The following is a 21088-nucleotide window of genomic DNA, read 5'->3' as shown; positions in this document are numbered from 1 at the left end:
TGGAACCTGCGCGTGTTCTCTTAGCAGGAAGAAGTGTCTTTGCCTGTGGGGCTGAGCTAAGGGTCCTGATGGGGAGTATCCCACGGGCCCTAAATCCAATCACAGCTGCCACTTGGAGAGACAAACAGGGTGTCTGATCCAGACGGAAGAACCGAGCACACAGATACACAGAGGAGGAGGCCTTGTGAGCGTCGGGGCACAGACCTCAGTGTCTCCCCCAAGGCCAAGGACTGCTGAGGCTCCAGGAGCTGAGGAAGCCAGGAGGGATCGCTCCCTAGAACCTTAGGGGGGACGGCCCTGCTGACACCGTGACTTTGGAATACTGGCCTCCAATCTGCGAAGGAACCCATGCCTTCTGCTTTGCTACAGCAGCCCCGGGCACCTCATGTGCTAAGAGGCAATGCAGACCTGGTGCCCCCTAGACCCCAGGAGCTAGGCCATTCCACTCCCCGTGGACCTTGCACTTTATCTGAATATTCCTGTTGCAAAGAGGGCTTTGCATTTCAAAATTCAAATGCTCTCAGCTCCTCCAGGGAAGAAAATGCTCTAAATTCAAAACCTCAGCCCAAAGCATCGACGGTACATGGAGACCGTCAGTAAGCAGACTAGGCCTGGGAGCCCATGCGTGCCCTGCAATCTGCTTGCAGATCGGCCCTTGACAGGGGCAGGGGATGAGATATTTTAATGTTCGTTCTCCTGGGGAAAGGCATCCTGGTGCCCATAAGCATCGACCATACTTCGCTATTAGAAGACAACAAGACAAGCTTCCCTTTGGAGCTCTGCCCTAGAAGGTGTGTGTTTGCCTCCGGAACCAAGCATCTGCACACCATATTAAGGGACCATCAGAAGATTTGCTTTGCCTTGACCGTATGTCCATTTTGGAGAATCGGCCCCAAGGCCCCGAGAAACTGTGCACGGGGACTTGGAAGTTCCCACAGGCTCAGAAGCACATTTCAGGCACACGTCGGCATGTGGTCAGACCCACCAAGAACGACGAGTGGGTTAAGCCGCTGGAGACTGACTCACCCAGATGGCCGTGGAGCTACGGGGGATGCTGGCCCCACGAACACCGTGAGGCAGGTGATGTCCCACCTTATCCTGCCAACAAACTCGGGGATGTGCGGGAGAAAAGCAGGCAGATGGGGCTCCATGCTGAGGAGGGCCATGTCTTGCCACCTCCCTTTCTTACCTCGCTCAGCAGCAAAGACAGACAAAATATCAGCTCCTTCATTTTCACCCTAAGCCTGGCCTTAAAGAGCTGTGAGGCCAGGGGTGGGGAGCGGGAGAAAAGGGTCCACCTGAAGAAAAGGAGCTGGGCAAGGACAAGCAGAGCACCAGCTAGAGCTCCCTCCTGCCCAGACGCCCTTCCCATTCCGGCCCTCCTTGGTGAGCTCGGCCAGCCCACCCCTGCTTACTGTATGTAACCATCCATCCCACTGACCTTGGCCTGTCCATCTCGGTGACCTTGGTCTGTCCTTCCCTGGTGACCTTGGCTCCAGGCATGACCAAGTTCCACGTCCCACCTGAGGTCCTCCCAGCCCACCTCCTGTGACAGGTACCGTCAGCTGTCTCTCATCCTCCTCTATGACTCATCTTTCCATGTTTGTCCTTTGGTCCCGGTGAGCCCTGAAGCTCCCTAAGTGGGGAGTCTGTGAGCTGAAGCTTGTGCCCCAGCCTCTGATATGCTTGCTCCCAGTACTCTGGGCCCCAGGATACGAACAGCAGTATCTATAGAGAGAGAAAATATGTAATATCTATTATACAATAATAAATGTGTATAGAAATAGAAAATGTTCCAAGACATCACTATGGAGGGATGAATGTTTGTGTCCCCTCAAAATTCATATTTTGAGATCCTAACCAGCAGTGTACTAGCATTAGGAGGTGGGGACCCTGGGGGGTGGTTAGGTCAGGAGGGTAGAGCCCCCATGATGGGGTTAGTGCCCTTATACAGGGACCCCACAGAGGTCCCTTGCCCCTTCCACCCCGTAAGGACCCAGCAAGAAGTTGACCCAGAAGAGGGCCCTCGCCCAATCGTGTCAACACCCTAATCTCAGATTTCCAGTCTTCAGAACAGTAAGAAATAATGTCTGTCGTTTACGAGACCCAGTATGTGGTGTTCTGTTACGGCAGCATGGAGGGACTAGGACAGCGGTAAGGACTTGGAAGAAACAGAAAGGTAGAAGAGTTGATGGACTCCGCATGCTATGGGATGTTCCTATTGCCTGTCATTTCCTTGGTAGTGTCATGATGCCCAGGAAATACAAAGTTGCTAGAAATGAAAGAGAGTTCCACCTGCAATTCCTAATCTTCTTTCATTGCAAGACGGTGTCCTTTGGTGAAATGGGCTGTAGCCACTGAGGAAGGAAGGAAGAGATCCCGTTTGTAGGCCACCTGTCGGATGGTGAGGGGGAGGTGCCCACTGAATTAAGTCGAAGAATGCAGATGTAAAATTGCACGTGTCTTTCCTTCCACCACCTCAGGCCACGATAGCGAGGAGGAGCGTTCTGGTGGTGCGCCACGGGGAGAGAGTGGATCAAATCTTCGGGAAGTCGTGGCTACAGCAGTGCTCCACTCCTGACGGTAGGTAACGTCCTGGAAGAGTCTAAACCCAGGAAGTAAATGGATCTAACAAATGGCACCCCTTCTCGGCTTCCTGAGCCAGATCTCCCATGGCACCATTCTTTTTTTTTTTAATAAATTAATTTTTATTGGTGTTCAATTTGCCAACATACAGAATAACACCCAGTGCTCATCCCGTCAAGTGTCCCCCTCAGTGCCCGTCACCCATTCACCCCCACCCCCCGCCCTCCTCCCCTTCCACCACCCCTAGTTCGTTTCCCAGAGTTAGGAGTCTTCATGTTCTGTCTCCCTTTCTGATATTTCCCACACATTTCTTCTCCCTTCCCCTATATTCCCTTTCACTATTATTTATATTCCCCAAATGAATGAGACCATACAATGTTTGTCCTTCTCCAATTGACTTAATTCACTCAGCATAACACCCTCCAGTTCCATCCACGTTGAAGCAAATGGTGGGTATTTGTCATTTCTAATGGCTGAGGAATATTCCATTGTATACATAAACCACATCTTCTTATCCATCATCTTTCTTTTTTTTTTTTTTAATTTTTTTTTAATTTTTTTAATTTTTTATTTATTTATGATAGTCACAGAGAGAGAGAGAGAGGCAGAGACACAGGCGGAGGGAGAAGCAGGCTCCATGCACCGGGAGCCTGATGTGGGATTCGATCCCGGGTCTCCAGGATCGCGCCCTGGGCCAAAGGCAGGCGCCAAACCGCTGCGCCACCCGGGGATCCCCATCCATCATCTTTCGATGGACACCGAGGCTCCTTCCACAGTTTGGCTATTGTGGACATTGCTGCTAGAAACATCGGGGTGAAAAAAAAAAAAAAAGAAACATCGGGGTGCAGGTGTCCCGGCGTTTCATTGCATCTGAGTCTTTGGGGTAAATCCCCAGCAGTGCAGTTGCTGGGTCGTAGGGCAGGTCTATTTTTAACTCTTTGAGGAACCTCCACACAGTTTTCCAGAGTGGCTGCACCAGTTCACATTCCCACCAACAGTGCAAGAGTGTTCCCCTTCCTCCACATCCTCTCCAACATTTGTGGTTTCCTGACTTGTTAATTTTCCCCATTCTCACTGGTGTGAGGTGGGATCTCATTGTGGTTTTGATTTGTATTTCCCATGGCCCCATTCTTGAGAGCGACTCCGCAGAGCTAATGTATGTGGCAGGGGCACGTGCTCCATCTTTCGCCACGGGCATTGTCCAGGTGCGCTGAGTGCATACGCCGTCTGTAAGCACCTTGCTGCAAATGCTTTGTGGAAGATGGAGGAATGGTTACCGATAGGAAGCAGCCTGCTGGTGTGACGCACGGACGGTCACCTTTACTCTGGATGCACACATAGTGGTAGTGGTTCGTGAGAGCAGCATTGAGAGCATGTCACTGTGCCCTGCAGTCTCTGAACTCACCTGCTGGCATGACCCTATCTCCCAGGCTCATTGCTGCACTGCCGTGGTCACTTGTCTACAATATTTAACTGTCCCACTCAACTCACGGACATATTCTGAACATGCAACTTCACCCCCCTGATGTGGAGAACTAAGTAGGGACCATGCTTGTGAATACAGCAAACCCACAAGCCGTCTCTCCACATCTGTGCCAATGCACGTCCCTTAATGGAAAGCCCAGCACCACTATTTCTAAGCCATAGCTAACTGTATAAATGAAGATACTGAATGAGCATAGTGAGATTCGCAGTAGCTGGGCTAGCTCAGCTCTTTTGGAATTCCTCCCAGAGCCCAGCAGGCCGAGAAGAAGGGGAAATGCTTAGGCAAAACCATTGGCAGGTGCTCAGCCCACAGCAGGAAAATTCTGAGCAGATTACATCATGACCGGGACGCCTGGGTGGCTCAGAGGTTGAGTGTCTACCTTTGGCCCAGGGCGTGATCCTGGAGACCCGGGATCGAGTCCCACGTCGGGCTCCCTGCATGGAGCCCGCTTCTCCCTCAGCCTATGTCTCTGCCTCTCTCTCTTGCTGTGTCTCTCATGAATAAATAAATAAAAATATGTATGATACCACTTCATCTTTATCCACTCACCTATCAATGGATAGGTAGGCTGCTGCCATAATTTGGTTGTTGTAAATAATGCTGCAATAAACATTAGGGTGCATGTATCCCCTCAACTTAGTGTTTTTTGTGTTTTGGAGATAAATACTCAGTAGAGCAATTACTGGATCATAGGTAGCTCTATTTTTAATTTCGTGAGGAACATCCATACTGTCTTTCACAGTAGCAGTGAAACTTTCACCAGTTTGCGTTCCCAACAAGAGTGCATGAGGGTTCCTATTTCTAGGCATCCTTGCCAACGATTGTTGAGTTTTTGACGTTAGCTGTTCTGACAGGTGTGAGGTGGTATCTCATTGTGATTTTACTTTGCATATCCCTGATGATGAGTGATGTGGAGCATCTTTTCGTGTGTCTGTTGGCCATCTGGATGTCTTCTTTGGATAAATGTCTGTTCATGTCTTTTGCCCATTTTTTAACTTGGGTCTTTTTGTGTTGAGTTCTAGAAGTTCTTAGATATTTGGATACCTACTCTATTGGATATATCATTTGCAAATCCCTTCTCTCACTCAGTAGGATGCCTTTAATTCTGTTGGTTGTTTCCTTTGCTGTGCAGAAAATTTCACCATGATGTAGTCCTAATAGTTTCCTTTTGGTGGTGTCTCCCTGTGGAAACAGGTTGTGTAACAAACAGATTGTTCTCTATAGTAAAGAGCCTGTTGGTTGGTTTGCATCTCTCTGTTTTCTTCCCTTTGCTCCTTTGTTTTGTTTCTTAAATTAAATGTGAGAGTGAAGTCATATGGTAGATCTTTCTCTAACTTAGTTCACACAACACAATACTCTTTAGCTCCATCCGTGTCACTGCAAATGGCAAGATTTCATTCTTTTTGAGGGCTGAGTAATACCCCATGTTTTATATATATCCCACTTCCTTATCCATTCACCAGTCATTGAACCCTTGTCTCCTTGCATAATTTGGCTATTGTAGATAACACAGCTATAAACATTGGGGTGCACATATACCTATGAATTCAGCCATAAAAAGGAATGAATTCTTGCCATTCACAGCAACATGGATGGAGCTAGAAAGTATAATGCTAAATGAAATAAGCCAGTCAGACAAAGACAAATACCATAGGAAGGGGATTAAGAGGCATAAACTTCCAGGTATAAAAAAAATACGTCATGGAGATAAATGCTGCAGCATAGAAAATATAGCCAACAATATTATACTTATGTTGTAGAATGACTAATGGTGACTATACTTATCTTAGTGAGCACTGAGTAATGTAGCTAATTGTTAGATCATTATGTTGTTCACCTGAAAGTAATATAACATTGTATGTCAATGCCTCAATAATAAAATAGAAATAAATAAAATAAAATAAAATATAAAGCATAGTTGTTGGAGACAAATAAATAAATAAAAATATTTTTTTAAAAAAGATTACATCATGACCAAACGTATCTGCAAGGACCCATGAAGAGATGCTCAGGTTGTCTCTGTAAAACAAGATCGATCAGAGACACAAAGGCTCAGGATAGAAACAATAGGACAAGAGGTGGATAGGAGGTGAACTGGCATTCACACGTGCAGTTAGAAGAAACTTTCTTGTAGGACAATGGTTGGAACCGCAGACTGAAATGGCACCCCACGTCAGCGTGCGTGTGGTGGTGGGGTGAGAACCCACATGAAACAACCAGCCCCCGAAGCAGTTATGGGACGTCATGGAAAGAGGAAGAATATTGGTCCTCCAGACAAAAGACTGAGTCACCTCCAGGGGAGATATTTTAAGGTAACAGAGAATCCCAGCTTGAAAGAGGCTCCTGGTGGCTCTTTGTACCAGTCAAAGCCGCCCTTGATGCAGTGAATACTGACAGCCTAATTTGTCCGAATCCTACATATCACATGTTTAATCCATTACAATGGGATGTTTGGGGGTGCTTCCAGCCTCTCCTCTGAGTCTCCTCATTTCTGCTCACTTCTGGGCCACGTATCCACACCTTGCATGGCCAGGTCACCCCCCGCACCTGTAAGCTCTACACCATCAGAATCTAACGTTGCTTCAGGTCCTTGTTTTCTTCTGGGCTTTCTCTGCCTCTCATGGATAGAGTCAATGAGAACAAGATACCCACATGGCGCTGGTTCACCTTTTGTGGATCATAGATGCCTTTGAGAATATAACACAGTTGACTGACCTTCTCTTGGGAAAAAAAAAAAAATTCACTTTTCCCAGCCAACACGATGTATATTTTGGCATTTAATGAAGGCCTTTCTTCGAACAACGTCTCTGCCAATGGAAGTTCCAGGGAGGGAGCTTTCAGGAAAATCGTGCATGGACTAGAAAAACCAAGGCGTTCAAAGTAGCAGGCTGCCTCCCTGTGTTCGTGAAGGGCTGGGCCTGCATGCTCCAGGCAGGGCATGCGACAGGGCCTTCCCCGGATATACAGCAGGTCTCAGACAAAGATGACTCGGTTGCTAGAATCTGCTGGCCGCCAGGAGGCTTGGGATTGCTTGGGAGGACGTGGGAGCTGGACATAGTATAGCGTCCTCTGCAGGGGTGATGGATAATTACGGCGAGCTCAGGCTTACCACTTGTTGACCACTTCCCCTGAGCCAGGCCCTGGGGTCCGGGCATTATCACAGTGATTCATTGTAACAGCCTTATCATTTCCCCTCTTCACTGATAAGGGAGATTCAGTCAGTTGCCTCTAATCACACAACTAGTAACTGATGGTGCCAGGATTTGCACCAGCCTGTCAGGTCGTGGAGCTCAAGGTCAAACGCAGAGTGAACCTCTGCAGCCTCTAGATGGAGGGTGGGGGGAGTCCCCGCGGAGGCTCCTCATTTCCAGGTGTGCCTCAGCAATCGGCTCAACAACACACAACGCAGGAGCATCCCGGCCCTGTGTACTCGGTCCCCGGAGACAATATGACCCACTGTCAGCTCTGGGGGTCTTTAGAATTTCGCCTCCGCAATTAATGGCAACTTGGGATTCCTGTCAAGTTAAGCTAAATCAGTAATGGAGACACTCCATTCTTAATCAGGAAGACTTGTATTGAGTGAATCTTTGGGAGGCGTCACCAGGGGACAAAGAGGGCGTCGTGTTTCCGGAGGCTAAAACCTGTGTTTTCTGTATTTGAAGAAACGTGTGCTCAGGAAAGCACCAATATCTCACCAGTTGAATCCACCTCACAGAGCACATGCGAGAAAAAACACAGCTGAGGGACGCCTGAGTGGCTCAGCGGTTGAGCATCTGCCTTGGGCTCAGGGCGTGATCCCAGGGTCCTGGGATCGAGTCCCACGTCGGGCTCCCTGCGTGGAGCCTGCTTCTCCCTCTGCCTGTGTCTCTGCCTCTCTCTCCGTGTGTCTCATGAATAAATAAATAAAACCTTTAAAACACACACACACACACACACACAGTTGACAACAATTTAAGTGAAAGCGATAGTCCTGCTTCCGATATGGGTCTGGATCTTATGGGGGTTTAAATGTGCCCTAGGTTGATGCGCGGATCTGAACGCCGGGTGTTTATTTATGCTGCAGGGAAGTACTACCGACCAGACCTGAACTTCCCCTACAGTCTGCCCAGAAGGAGCAACGGTATCAAAGATTTTGAAAATGACCCTCCGTTATCATCGTGTGGGATTTTCCAGTCCAGGATGGCGGGTATGTGTGGGGGTCATGCTAGCGGGGAGGTGGTAACAGTGATCACAGCGACGATCATCACCGATGCCTACCGGGCCCTGGCGACAGGCCCACGGAGGCCAGTGTTAGCTTCATCCCCACTCTGCTGATGAGGACACTGAGGCACAGAGAGGTTAAGTCGGTTGCCCAAGGTCACGTAGCCAGCGAGTGGAAGTGCAGGGATTGGACCCAAGGGAAGTCAGGAGGAACAAAGGACAGGTATGGAAGGAACGAGAGTGGGGAGAAAAACCAACGACCACTGCGTACACTGCGGATGTCAGTTTAAAAATTTAAAAAGCACATCCTCTCTTTGATTTTATTTCAAAATCTGTCAGTTTGGGCTTGTGCTTTATGTCTGGGGTTCTGGTTCCACATGAGCGGCTTTTTGGGCCAAAGAAGCCAATGAATTCATCCAGGCTTCCTTTAATGAATGAGGAAGAGAGGAAGGTGTGTGGGCCTGCGCGGGCCTGCTGATGGAGCCCAGGACCTGCGCTCCCGCGTCCCTGCAGGCAGTGGTCGGCCTCTCCTTGGTTCCGTAACAAAGTGCCAAAGGGGAGCGGCTTCACCAGCAGAGATTTATTCTCTCGAGGTTCTGGAAGTCCAAGTTCTCCCAAGGCCGTGAGGGCGTCCGCTCCAGGCCCCTCACCTTGGTGTGTGGACACCTCCCTGTGCACCTGCTGTCTCTATGTCCAAACCCCCTCTTTTACAAGGACAGAGTGGATTAGAGTCCCCGTAGGGACCTCACTGCAGCTTGACCACCATTAGGAAGACACCGAAGAAGGTCACACGGGGAGGACCCCAGCATGTGAACTTGTGGCAACACAGGCCAGCCCGTGACAGCTTCCTCTACAGCCACACTGCCCTTGGCTCCGTGCATATATCCTACTGAGAAGATCCCCTTCTTTCCCAAGAATAGGGCCCTCTAATTTTGTGACATGGAATGTGGCCTCCAAGCTTGTCCTTCCATGAGCCTCGAGTAGTCTGAGTTCCCCGTTGCTGCAGCACCGATTGCCACAACCTTAAACCTGCTCCGTAGGGTGGGAGCCTGGGCACGGTGTGGCTGGGTTGTCCACTCGGGATCTCCCAGCCTGAGAGCCAGCTGTCAGCTGGGCTGAGCTCCCATCTGGAGGCTCCTGGAAGCACTTCCAGTTTCTTCCAAAAGGTTGTCGGGGGGGATCCTGTTCCGTGGGGCTGTAGGACTGAAGGCCTCATTCCCCTGCCGGCTGTCAGCAAAGGGCAGCACTCAGCACCCGGCACCCTCCACGTTCCCTGCCGCATGGCCCCCTCCATCTCTGAGGCCAGCAATAGGGAATCTCTTGCATGTCGGATACCCGTGTTTTTTTCCTTTGGAGAAGGAGAGGGAGAGAGAGAATCTTAAGCAGACTCCCTGCTGAGTATGGAGCCCCTGACACGGCTCGATCTCATGACCCTGACATCATGACTTGAGCCGAAATCAAGAGTCAGATTCCTAACTGACTGAGCCACCCAGGCACCCCTCAAATCCCTGTACTTCTGAATCTCTCTGGCTTCTCTTCTGTGACAGCTTGAGGAAAATCTCTGCTTTTAATGAGCTCACCTGAATGGTGACAACCCCCTCCTGCCAAATGACACAATGCAGACCCAGCAGTGCCACTTCATCTCATTCACAGCTTCCAGCCACACTCAAGGGGCTGACGGGGTTGTGCACACCAGGGGGTGGGACTCCTGGGGCCACTTAAGGTCCTGCCTACCGCAGGTATGAGCCACCCATGGGAAGCTACAGTTACGAAGAGGTGTTTCCCCACCTGCTGTTTTCCAGGGGAAGCACTACTGGACAGTGGCATCAGAGTCACCTCCGTCTTCACCTCCCCAGCCCTCCGCTGTGTGCAGACAGCCAAGCACATCCTGGAAGGTCGGTGAGAACCGCAGTGAGCTCTCACGTAGCCTTGACCTTGTGGTTATTCTCCACGGGCAGAGGGGAGTGAATGGGGTAAGATTTGGACGAGTGGCGACACGTGGCCAAGTAGGGCACAAGAGGGTCACGAAGCAGCCCTCCAGGAGCCGTTGGCAGGCACTGAGCCTGTCAACCTTTCTGGAATGCCAGGATTGTAACTGAGTGCCAGGAGCCTGTCATCACGCTGTCCACCTTGGGCCTGCATCTGCCATATGTGTTAAAAAAAAAAAAATCTGAGGAGGGGCAGTCAGAACCCAGAGTTCTGGGAATGGCTATGGTGCCTTTTGAGCCCAAAGCCCGTGGCTCTTGCCAGGGCAAGGGGATCGGCTACTGGGAGCTGCCCAGCACCATCAAAGGCTGGTGTCCATTGGGAAGCCACCGGCAGGCCTCCTGCAGCTTCGGCCTGCAGGAAAAAAGAAATTTCTTGCCAGAGAAGGGCAGCCTGTTCTGGGGGCCTTGGTTCTGCACCTCCCGCTGGACCCCTGCCCTGCCCTCTTGTGTGGGGAAGGGGGGGCGTGATGTAGTTCACAGGGCAGTAGCACAGGCCGCTGCTCCACAACGGAGGGACGGAAGGCAAAGCAAGTGGACACAGACGCAGCAGGTGTGCAAACGTGGGGAGGGGGCTTGCCTCCACTTCCTCAGAGACAGAGGGAGTCGGGCCCGCAGCCGGAAGTGAGGACGGGAAGGCCTTCTGGAGGTTTGGGGCGCCGAGGTGCTATGACATACCTGTCAGGTCACGGTGGGGAGATGGAGGATGGCCACCGGGCGGCCCGACGAAGGGCCCACCGAGGTCAGCGAGCACGACTTTACATGGAGACCCGCCCACCAGCTGGGCCTGGGGCTTTCCTGCGGGCACGGATGTGGGGGGCAGGTGGACAGCTGGATCTCACGACGGGCGGGCTTGAGAAGTGCGATGAAAAGCTCCCAGAAATATTCCCTGGTGGGGATGACGTCAACGCCTCTAATAGGATCCCCGATGGACTTTGAGTCCTTGTTGTTATCATGATGCCCGAGGAAGTCACGAGCAGAAAGAGGAGGGCGCTCAGCCTTCTTCCCGGGTCCTGGAAGCATCAGGACGTGTGAGATGCTAACCTGCTACCCTTAATTTCAACGCTGTGTCAGTGGCCATCCAGATGGGCCGTTTCCCAAAGCGTGACCCACTCTGGCTGCAAGGTGGCTCCCCAGAAGGGGTGGCCACATCCATCTGGGAACTTCTCCCACTGTTCCTTCACGTGACCTATTCACGGTGGACACGGGTGCTCCACAGGCTAGAGAGAGCTCAGGAGTCTGGTTAGACCATGGAGCTCCCTACCTAAGCGTGCTCTGTCTGGCAAAGGAACCTGCTCCACGGACCTGGGATGCAATTTGGGAACAGATTTTATTCCCAACAGTTGAGCTTAATGACATTTGCTCCACTTCAAATGAAAACATTCCTCATAGGCCCTGCTCACAGAGCTGGCCTTACATCACAGGTCTTCTAGTCGAGGTACGAAATGCTCGGGAGGGGTAGCTGGGAGAAGTCAGGTGTCCCGAGGGACCTTCGCCTTCTGCGCAGTCTGGGCTGTTTGTCAAAGTGGTGCCTCAATGTGACTAATGTGCTCCCCAATCCTTTCCATGGATTATTGGGTTGGCCAATGTGGTGTGCTCTCGCTCTTGGCCGAGGACCGGACCCGGTGCTGGTCTGGCTGTAGAGTTGTATTGGACCATCAAGGTGAGCGCCAGGGTGAGCCCAGCGCTGGTGGTGGCTCGCAGTCCTGGTCCCTTCCTGACGGACAGGCATCACCGCTCCTCGGATACCTCCCAACAGCCCGGTGGGTTTTGACTCAGAAATAGCATGGCTAAAAATAAATAAATAAATAAAATTTAAAAATTAAAAAAAAAAAATAGCATGGCTGTGAGTAATCACAGAACAATACTTGCCAAGAAAGAAAAAAAGTGCCACTTTTTAAAAAAGATTTATTTATTTATTTGGGGAGAGGGAGGGGCAGAGAGAGAAAATCTCAAGCGGACCCCCACCCCCGAGTGTGGAGCACAATGTGGGGTTCAGTCTCATGACCCTGAGACCATGACCTGAGCCAAAATCAAGAGTGAGATGCTTGGGATACCTGGGTGGCTCCATGGTTGAGCATCTCCCTTTGGTTCAGGGCGTGATCCTGGAGTCCGGGGATCGAGTTCCGCATCGGGCTCCCCGCATGGAGCCTGCTTCTCCCTCTGCCTGTGCCTCTGCCTCTCTCTGTGTCTGTCATGAATAAATAAATAATTTTTTTTTAAAAAAAGAGTCAGATGCTTAACTGACTGACCCACCCAGGTGCCCCCTCACCCCCAAAAAACCCACTTTTTTTTTAAATGGGTATAAGAAGAGACTCACTTACATGAAAAGCAAACTGAACTTGGAAGGTGACAAACACTCGTATTCTGTTGGCTACAGAGCTCAAACTGGAGAAAAAAATTAAGATAAGAGTGGAACCCGGAATCTTTGAGTGGACAAAGTGGGAGTCCGGCAAAACCACCCCGACCCTCATGACCCTGGATGAGCTGAAAGAGGCGGATTTCAACGTGAGCACGGATTATAGGTATGCCGTCCCCTCGCTGTCTGCCCGGGGCGGGGGTGCTTCTCTGGGTCTCGTTCAAGAAGGCATATCCACACCACTTGTTAAAGATGGTGAGGAAGCCTGCATTGGAGGGGAGGGCGCTGCACGGGGGAGCAGAATGGGACCGGCTGCAGCATAACGAGGACGAGTGGGGGTGTTAGCAGTAGAGCAGGGTGGGGGTGCAAATCTATTGTGGGGGGAACGCTCCATAAACTGCCCCAGCAGCAGCTTGCGGAAGGCAGGCCAGAGTGCCGGGACATCACCTGGGGGTGGCGGGGCACGGGAGAGGGGGGTTGCTCAGGTATGGAGGGGGAGCCCATACCACGGGGAGGGGGCTCTGGTTTCACGGTGTTCGCCGGAGTCTTGCTACTGAGTCTACACAGTTGGACACGGAAGCCCAGCCGCGGGCCCGGGAGACAGGGGCTCCAGGAGCCTGGCTGGGGTGCGGTTGGGGAGCCAATTTCCCTCATCCTCTGCCCATGGCCGACTCTTTGCCATCACAAAACCCTCCTGGTACTCGGGGAGGGCGCTGCTGGAGATCGGACGCCTGCGCTTTGCGGGTTGGGGGCCCCTCGAGGAGGGGCCCACGGGCTGGGCTTCTCCTTCTCCAGGGGCCGCCGGCACGCGGGCCACGGCATGGCAGGCTCCTCTCTGTCCTCCTCAGGCCTGCGTTTCCTCTCGCCTCCCTCCTGCCAGCCGAGAGCTACGACGAGTATGTGGACAGGTGTGCGGTGAGCGTACAGCACATCATCAGCACCTGCCCACGGGACGGTAAGTGCCTCCCCATCCCCGGCAGGGCTAGCAACCCCCCCCCCCAGGCACTGGCCCATTTTACGCACCTAGGAATGCCCCCCACCTCCTCCTGACCCCCGCCCCAACCCTGTTGCGTGGCGGCCTCTGCAGCAGCGGAGCGTGTAGGCACATGTCCCCTGCCACCCCGGGGACCCGATTCCAAGACTGAGAGCCGACGGGACCCGGGACAGCGGGTCAGCACAAACCACGCACATCTGCTTCCTAGGGAACGAGAGCCTAAGGACGGAAGAGCCAGGTGTCAGGTCGCGTTTGAATGCCGCTTGGCACGGGGCGTCCGTACGCACAGATGGTTGGGACCATCAGAAAAATTTCAATGTGGAATCTGAGTGTGGGAATACCCAAGAAACCGAGTGGATCCTGTTAGGTGTGACGGGGGTGGGGGGAGTCCTCACGTGGAAGGGCCAGGGCAGGGGCGTGCCCGGACGGTGGGCGACGTGCGAATGTCACAGGGTGCGGCTCCAGGATGCCTCGGGCCCACCTTCGGGCCTCTCTGGGGATCTTCGGAAGTGTCCATAGTAAAAAAAAAAAAAAAAAGTTGAAAACTAACCCTTAAAAAAATGTAAGTTGGCGAGCGTGTCTGGTTGGTCAGCGCTGAGTCGGACAGCAGTGGAACGCCGCGGGGAAAACCTACGTGGAGGAGGCGCACGCGCTCCCCTCGGGGAGTCCGGATATTTATTGTTGGGGAAAGGAGCACGACATCTGGAATATTAGGAATTTTGAAGAACGTGAAGAGGCGTCTGGTAGGCGGTGAGAGGCCGCCGGGCCCGCCTCCCCTGCCCTGGGTCCTGCCCACCCCTCACCCCAAGATGTGGGCGGAGGTGTCATTGGCAGGGGGCGACCATCTGGCCTCTCAGGGACGGCAGAGCACCTGGCCTCCCCGGAGAGCCGCTGGCGCCCCTGCGGGACTCGCTCCCAGGCTCCCTGCGGGGAGGCACCGGAACCTCGCCGTAGCCGGTGCCCCCAATTTTGCCTGGCTGGCACCCTGGGAAGCCTACTATCGGAAACCACATCTCAGTGGCATTTGGTTGATTACCGAAGTCCCATTCGTCCCCGAGACCACATCGAGGCACCATAGGACGAAGATGACGTCGGAGCCATCCCTGCCGGGCTGGGGCCCTGCCTCCACCCAACACCCTCCAGCTGATGACTCCAAGCCTGTCCTGAGCTGAGATTTGGTGTCCCCTGGGATGCTCTGCCCCCCTGAGGACCCCATAGAGGGGCGAGCCTTCCGGAACACGCGTGGGGATCTGCTCTAGCAACTCCAGCGCCCACGGGGCCCCGTGTGGGTTCTGCTCACCTGCGCGGGGAACACGGCCCCTCTGGCCCCCGTGCCCGACGCGGAGGACGAGCAGGATTTGGAAGCAAACAGCGACCCAGAGGGGAGCGCGTGAGCAAGGCGGGAGGGGGACTGGTGTGGCAGGCAGCAGAGGGGGAATGGAAAACTCAGGTGGGCTGGAGGGTGAAAGCCAACACCTACGGGTCCCCGCGCAGGGGGCCCTTCCCAGGCGTCACCTGCTAACTGCCCACCGCCCTGAGCAGACAGTGACCCTCGTGACTTGGAAGCCCGGAGGGCTGAAGCCCACCTGCCCAAGTCACCGAGAGTCCAAGCTGGTCCAAGCTGCGCGTCCCCGCCCCAGACGGCATCCTGGCTGCTGCACCGTGACTTCAGAGGCTGAGGCTACAGGAATGAACAGGAAAGCACATCAGGGCTTCGGCCACGTTGGAGAACTTGGAGTCGAGTTAGGAGGCAGGCAGCGTGAACGGATTGTTCTGCATTCGCCCTCGCCTGCCGCGGAGGCCTGCCCCCGACCCCGTCCCCCAGGTGGATCCAGTGGGTCCCCCCGGCCGGAGACTCGCTCCACCCATGGACTCAAGTGCGAGGCATCAGCAGGCTCATGGTGGCCACCTGGCTGCCCACTCTCTAGCTAAGGGACCCGGCCCGGCCGGCAGCCACCACTGCGTCCTGCAAGAGGTGGAGGCCTAGATCACGGTGCAGTCCCACCCGAAGCTCACGGCAGGCGCCGACACCCCCAGACCGTGTCCGAGGATGTGATGCGCCCCAGACTACGCACACACAGTTACCTGCCTGCCACACTGCCTCCTACCCGGGGCCTCTCAAGGCTTTGTGCGCCACAAGGTGTTTCCCCCGAGAACTCTGGGGACCCTCGTTTTTTAGAAAAAAAAAAAAAGGAAAGAAAAGGAAAAGAAAAAGGCACTCCACATGCCTCGTGTGACCCCAAGGTGTTCTCTCTCTCCAGTGGGCGTCATCCTGATTGTGAGCCACGGCTCGGCACTGGACTCCTGCACGCGCCCACTCCTTGGGCTGCCGCCCCGGGACAGTGGAGACTTCGCCCAGCTAGTGAGAAAGGTACGTGCCTGCCCCCTTCCTCTTTGGGCCAGGAAATCCGGCACCCCGAGCACACAGGGTCATCGTGCTTCCTACTCAGAGTGAAAACAGGAGTCGGGCCCACCCAGGGCAGCAGGGACCACCCCACCCACCCCGTCTCCTGAGAATGTGCACACCTGCTCTTCTGCAAAGGGCAGCCCTGAGCGGGGGCTGACGGGAGCAGTTTATCATCTTTAACATTATTATGGCAACTTTGGCCATTTGCTGCCCACATAATATAAAAAATTTTAAAATATATATATATATATATATAAAATAAGACCTGGTGATCCCTGGAAGTAGTTGAACAAATGGTCCAGGGAGGAGTAAGCCATGTGGACGCCAAGAGAAAGGACAGCTGCTGGCCTGGCTTGTTCTGGGGACTCGAGGGCCGGGGGCTGGAGGACAGAGAGGAAGCCACACCCTCTTGCCTTCGGAGTCAGGCCACCATGGAACACACAGGCCTTGCAGGAGCCTGCGTTCCCCGGGCCGGGCAGGGCTACGCAGATGCTTACGGGTGACCCGCATGTAGAGGACAGTGGGAACTTTGCACCAGCCGGATGACCATCGCCCAGAGGTCGGTGAGATGAATTAAGGCAGACACACGAGCGGCTCAGCCCCACCCCCTGCTCCTGCCCTGAGCATCTACTCAGGGCCAGACGGAGCCTACTGTCCTTGTCCTTTTTAAATCAATTGACTGATGATCTTGAGGCTGGGAGTGCAGCGGTACAGACAACAGCTGTGATGGGACATGGGTCCCTGAGCTGGTTCCTTGGGCAACATTGTCACAGGATCATGAGCGGCCACCGCTTGTTTGCAGAGGGACAGACCCCAGGCCCCGCCAGCCAGCACCGGCTCTGTGCCTGTGCAAAGTCCTTGGCTCTCGGAGCCCGGCCCTGCCTGCCGGTGAAAGCCCGGTCCCCCCTCACGTGGGGGGTGAGTCAGAGCACCCTACCTACCTGCATGCACTTTCCCTCTTCTCGTTCAGCTTCCTCTGGCCCCGAGTGGAAGCATGAGTCCCCTCCAAAGTATCTCCAAGGTGGGGCTTCCCAACTGTGACCCAGATATTCCCAAGCCCTTCGGGGTCCTGGGCCACCAACTGAATATAGGGCTCGAGCCTCCAGGCCATGCTGGGTGACGATGGATTTTTCTGGGGGTTCTCCTGGTGGCCCCTGCACCATCTGCTCCCCAAGTGCTGCTCTTGCCCCTGCAGGAGCTAACTCTCTCCCTCTGTGTGTTCCCACGCTGCACGCTCCTGATCCTGCACCCCTCCCCAGGGTCCCCTGGGGCTTCAGGTCACCCGCATGACGGCCACCCCACATGTGCCAGTTGCTGACGGAATGGCAAATCTGGTGCTATTGCAAAACCCCATTAGTCTTTGCGGCCAGATTTCCACCCTCTCCCCCAATCCTTGGCCAATCCGTGACAATGTTGCCCAAGGAACCAGCTCAGGGACCCATGTCCCATCACAGCTGTTGTCTGTACCGCTGCACTCCCAGCCTCAAGATCATCAGTCAATTGATTTAAAAAGGACAAGGACAGTAGGCTCCATCTGGCCCTGAGTAGATGCTCAGGGCAGGAGCAGGGGGTGGGGCTGAGCCGCTCGTGTGTCTGCCTGGCTTCTCAAGATGCCAGCCTTGAACTTCCAAATTCCCACGACTTTCTTGTCCTGACGGTTTGGTGTCCACACACCCCCACCTCCAAATAAGCTGGACTTGCTGCACGTATCAGAAATTTACCAAGGGGCCCTGGGCACCACCGACCTTCAAATCAAGGGCAGGTGGAAACAGACTGTTCACAACTGTCCCTTGCCTACCACACGGTGCTGCCCCCACATGTACACATGCACACACACGTGCACACATAGACACATTCACACGTGTGCACATATGCATGCACATACATATTTGCACACATACATACCCACATGCACACATACACACATGTGCACATATATAAGTGCACACAGCCATCCATACATACATGTACGTGCATGCATGCACACCTGAGCACGTGTATGCACATACACATATGCACACATAATCGTACATACATGTGCGTGCATACACACATACATGTATACACATGTGCACGCACACACACAGTCTCTCTAAGCAGGAGAGAGCGTCCTGAGTCACTACCAGCCTCCATGGACGGCCCTGCTTGCTGGAATTTCTGCAAACTTTCTCTCACCAAGGAATTTCCAGGCATCAAAAGAGAGAAGACAAAAAAGAAAGCAAAACATGCAAACTGCAAACAAAAGGCCTTAGAAAAAAAAATCTACACGAACACTTTCATTTTGCAGATGAAGAGGTTGAGGTCTGAAGTTTCATTTACTGGTTTTTTTCCGGGCTCTGAACGTAATGCCGGTACCTTTCTGTGATGCTAAATTTGAGAAAGCAAGTCAGTCCTCGGGCCTGGGCTTCTCAGCCTGGGCCCTGCTGAGCTTCCGGCAGGTGCTTCCGTGTCGGGGGGCACGGCCTCCCTGAGCGCTGCAGGCTGTTAGCGGGACCCCTGGCCTCTGCCCCTGCCAGCAGCACCCCAGTGTGACCAGCAATAACGTCCACAGGCGTTTCCCCGTCCGTGGGAGGGGGCCGCCCCAGGACGGCTGCGTGAGCCGCGGGCATGTGGCTAAGGCAGCCCTGCCAGCGTGGACCCATGACGCCCGCCTCCTGGCCCAGCAGGACCTGCCGCTGGGCTTTAGAGTGACCGTAAAATCGATTGACCTGCCATGAAATATTAACAAGTGATTACAAACTCCGTCCTAGATTCCTTCTCTGGGCATGTGCTTCTGTGAAGAAAATAAAGAGGAAGGCAAATGGGAATTGGTGAACCCTCCCGTGAAGACCCTGACCCACGGCTCGAACTCGGCGTTTAACTGGCGGAACTGGCTGGTGGGCCGCTAGGCGCCGCGTCCACGCTCCGCTCGGTGCCGCCGTGAGCGCACCAAGCTCTTGGCGGAGCCCAGGGCGGTGCCGGCATCCGACGGTGTCCGACGCTCCCTCGATGTGATTTGTTGACGCACGAAATGCACTTTTAGATCCCCGGATGTTTGCCATCGGAGGTCACCGCTGCAGCTGCCACTGGTGGACTGTCACCCTGTGAGTGCAGCCCTCGTATCCTGGGGACCTGCCGCGTGGCCCTGGAGGGAAGGAGCCACCGTGACCCACCACAGGGGACCGGATGGAGGTGCCCACTTTATTTCACGTGTTCTGATGAGCCGAGTTCCCCATCGATGTCCTTGTTCTATTCCCATCACCTTCTGGCTCCCTCCACAGGGGCCCAAGGGGGTATAGAAGTCAATAAAATACAGCAGGAAACCACCCCCCTGCTGGAAATCAGGGAACCGCTGCTCGGTGTCCACTCCTTGGTACTAGTGTCTCACTGCTGCGGGGACAAATCACCACGGAGCAGCCATTAGGGACGACACACAGTTTTAAAAACACGTGCACAGCTTAGTTCTGTTACAGCTCTGGGGGGGGGCAGGGGGGGCAGGAAAAGACAGGTCGGGGGGCTGCCTTCCTCCCAGAGGCCCTGGCAGGTGGGGGCGTCTGGCCCCTTGCCCCTTGTCCTCCTGCCTCCTTCCGAAGCAGCAGCACCTGCAAGCACCAACCCCCTTCGCTTCCACCACCACGTGGCCTTCTGCCTCCGACCCCGTCCCCCTTTTGTAAGGTCTCTTGGGATTACAGGAGGCCAGTCTTCCATCTCCAGATCCACAGCTGAATCCCATCGGCACAGTCCCCCCCCCACCTTTGCCCTGTAAGGGACACGATCACAGGTCTGGGATAAGGATGGATATGGCTTTGGGGCCAACTCTATCCCCCTTGCCCCACACGTTGGGCTGCTTGTACCGGGGCCCCAGTATAAGGATGTGAGACACCCCCGCGCCCTCAGTGCAGGCCTGCCCCAGCTTCACCCTTTCCCCGTTTTGGTCCAGTGGAGGGGGAGGTGGCTTTGCAAATGGGGGGAGCATGTCCTGCCCTGACTCACAGAAGAGACCCACCAGCACGGGGACACCTGCCTGGATACCGTCAATCCAGTGGTGCCTGTGACTCTCGGACAGTTGGCCCAGGTGGGTGATGGGGGAGTCTCTCCCGTGGCGTCCTCCCCCTGCTGCCCCCCACTGGTCACAGCTGTCCCCACCACCAATATGTCCCAGACAAAATCCCACCACGGCCCAGTGAACCCCCGACTGGCCTTCCTCCCCTCCCGCCGTGCTCTAGGCCTATGGCTGCATTGTCATGGTTTGGGACCGTGGCTGACCTGCGCCGGGCCACTCACAGAGCAAGGATGGAGGCCGGTGGGAAGTGCGGGCCTTGCCCCCTGCTGTCTCCCAGGCAAGGCTGGGGGCACGGGGTCCACGGAGCTCATGAGGAGCAGAGAGGGTGGACCCCGGAATCCAGACGGGGAAGCAGCCACGTTACAAAGAACACACAGGCCACGCAAAGGGCTCTTGGCTTTGGAGTCCCACACCCTGGGAGAAAGACAGAGTGTCCGTCCCTTATTTCACTTCACTCGTGATGTCATGTTTCTGGCTCTGAATGTAAAGGAGTCTGCAGGTGACACAGAATGAGAGCAGGGGACAGCCCACTCACAGGCTCCCACATCTGGTCCCCATCACGTCGCAGGCTTAGGGAAATAACCCTGCCTGCCTCCCAGCAGGTGCTGCCAGGAAGCAAACGGGCCCTGGGGCTAGGGAGGGCAGCCCCTCCCACGAGCACCTGGACAGCTGCCCCTTTTCTGCAGCAGGTGCAAGGTCGGGAGCAAGGCTACATTACTAATCAGGACGATGAATAAAAACTTCACTTTTTCAAGCAAGTGGAGTTTAGATAGTGGCCCCTTCGTGGGGGGTGGTCCCCAGGTGCCTGGTTCACCCCGGGGGGGTGAGGCTGCAGAGGTCACATGCCCCCCCGGGGAATGAAGGGGGGCCCACCCTCCTTGCTGGGCTGCTGATGGGGTCTTGCAAGAGACGACGAGATGGGTTCGAATCTCAGATGCCAAGGTCAGGAGAGCAAGAAGCTCCACTTTCTTTATATTCTGTGATTCTGGGTCTGACCAGCCCCTCCATTCTGACGGAAGGGCGGGAAAG

At 54.3% G+C, this 21088-nt stretch overlaps 1 protein-coding gene across 2 annotated transcripts in view; it reads left to right on the top strand.

The window, feature by feature from the left end:
• Window positions 1–19167, top strand: part of UBASH3A (ubiquitin associated and SH3 domain containing A) — a 43924-nt gene extending 24757 nt beyond the window's left edge. The window contains exons 8-14 of one of the 2 annotated variants that reach the window (XM_041735083.1): window positions 2484–2583; window positions 8136–8258; window positions 10075–10167; window positions 12638–12782; window positions 13465–13571; window positions 15872–15981; window positions 18768–19167. In XM_041735083.1, the coding sequence (XP_041591017.1) occupies window positions 2484–2583; window positions 8136–8258; window positions 10075–10167; window positions 12638–12782; window positions 13465–13571; window positions 15872–15981; window positions 18768–18905 (816 nt within the window). In that variant the 3' untranslated portion in view covers window positions 18906–19167. The remainder of the gene's footprint in view (window positions 1–2483; window positions 2584–8135; window positions 8259–10074; window positions 10168–12637; window positions 12783–13464; window positions 13572–15871; window positions 15982–18767) is intronic. The other variant, XM_041735084.1, reaches the window with a different exon arrangement.
• Window positions 19168–21088: the final 1921 nt, after the last annotated feature.

The sequence above is a fragment of the Vulpes lagopus genome, chromosome 20 (assembly GCF_018345385.1).
Source record: "Vulpes lagopus strain Blue_001 chromosome 20, ASM1834538v1, whole genome shotgun sequence".
In the NCBI taxonomy this organism is placed as follows: Eukaryota; Metazoa; Chordata; class Mammalia; order Carnivora; family Canidae; genus Vulpes; species Vulpes lagopus.
Note: the sequence above shows the minus strand (reverse complement) of the source record. Positions and strands in the feature narration are given on the sequence as shown.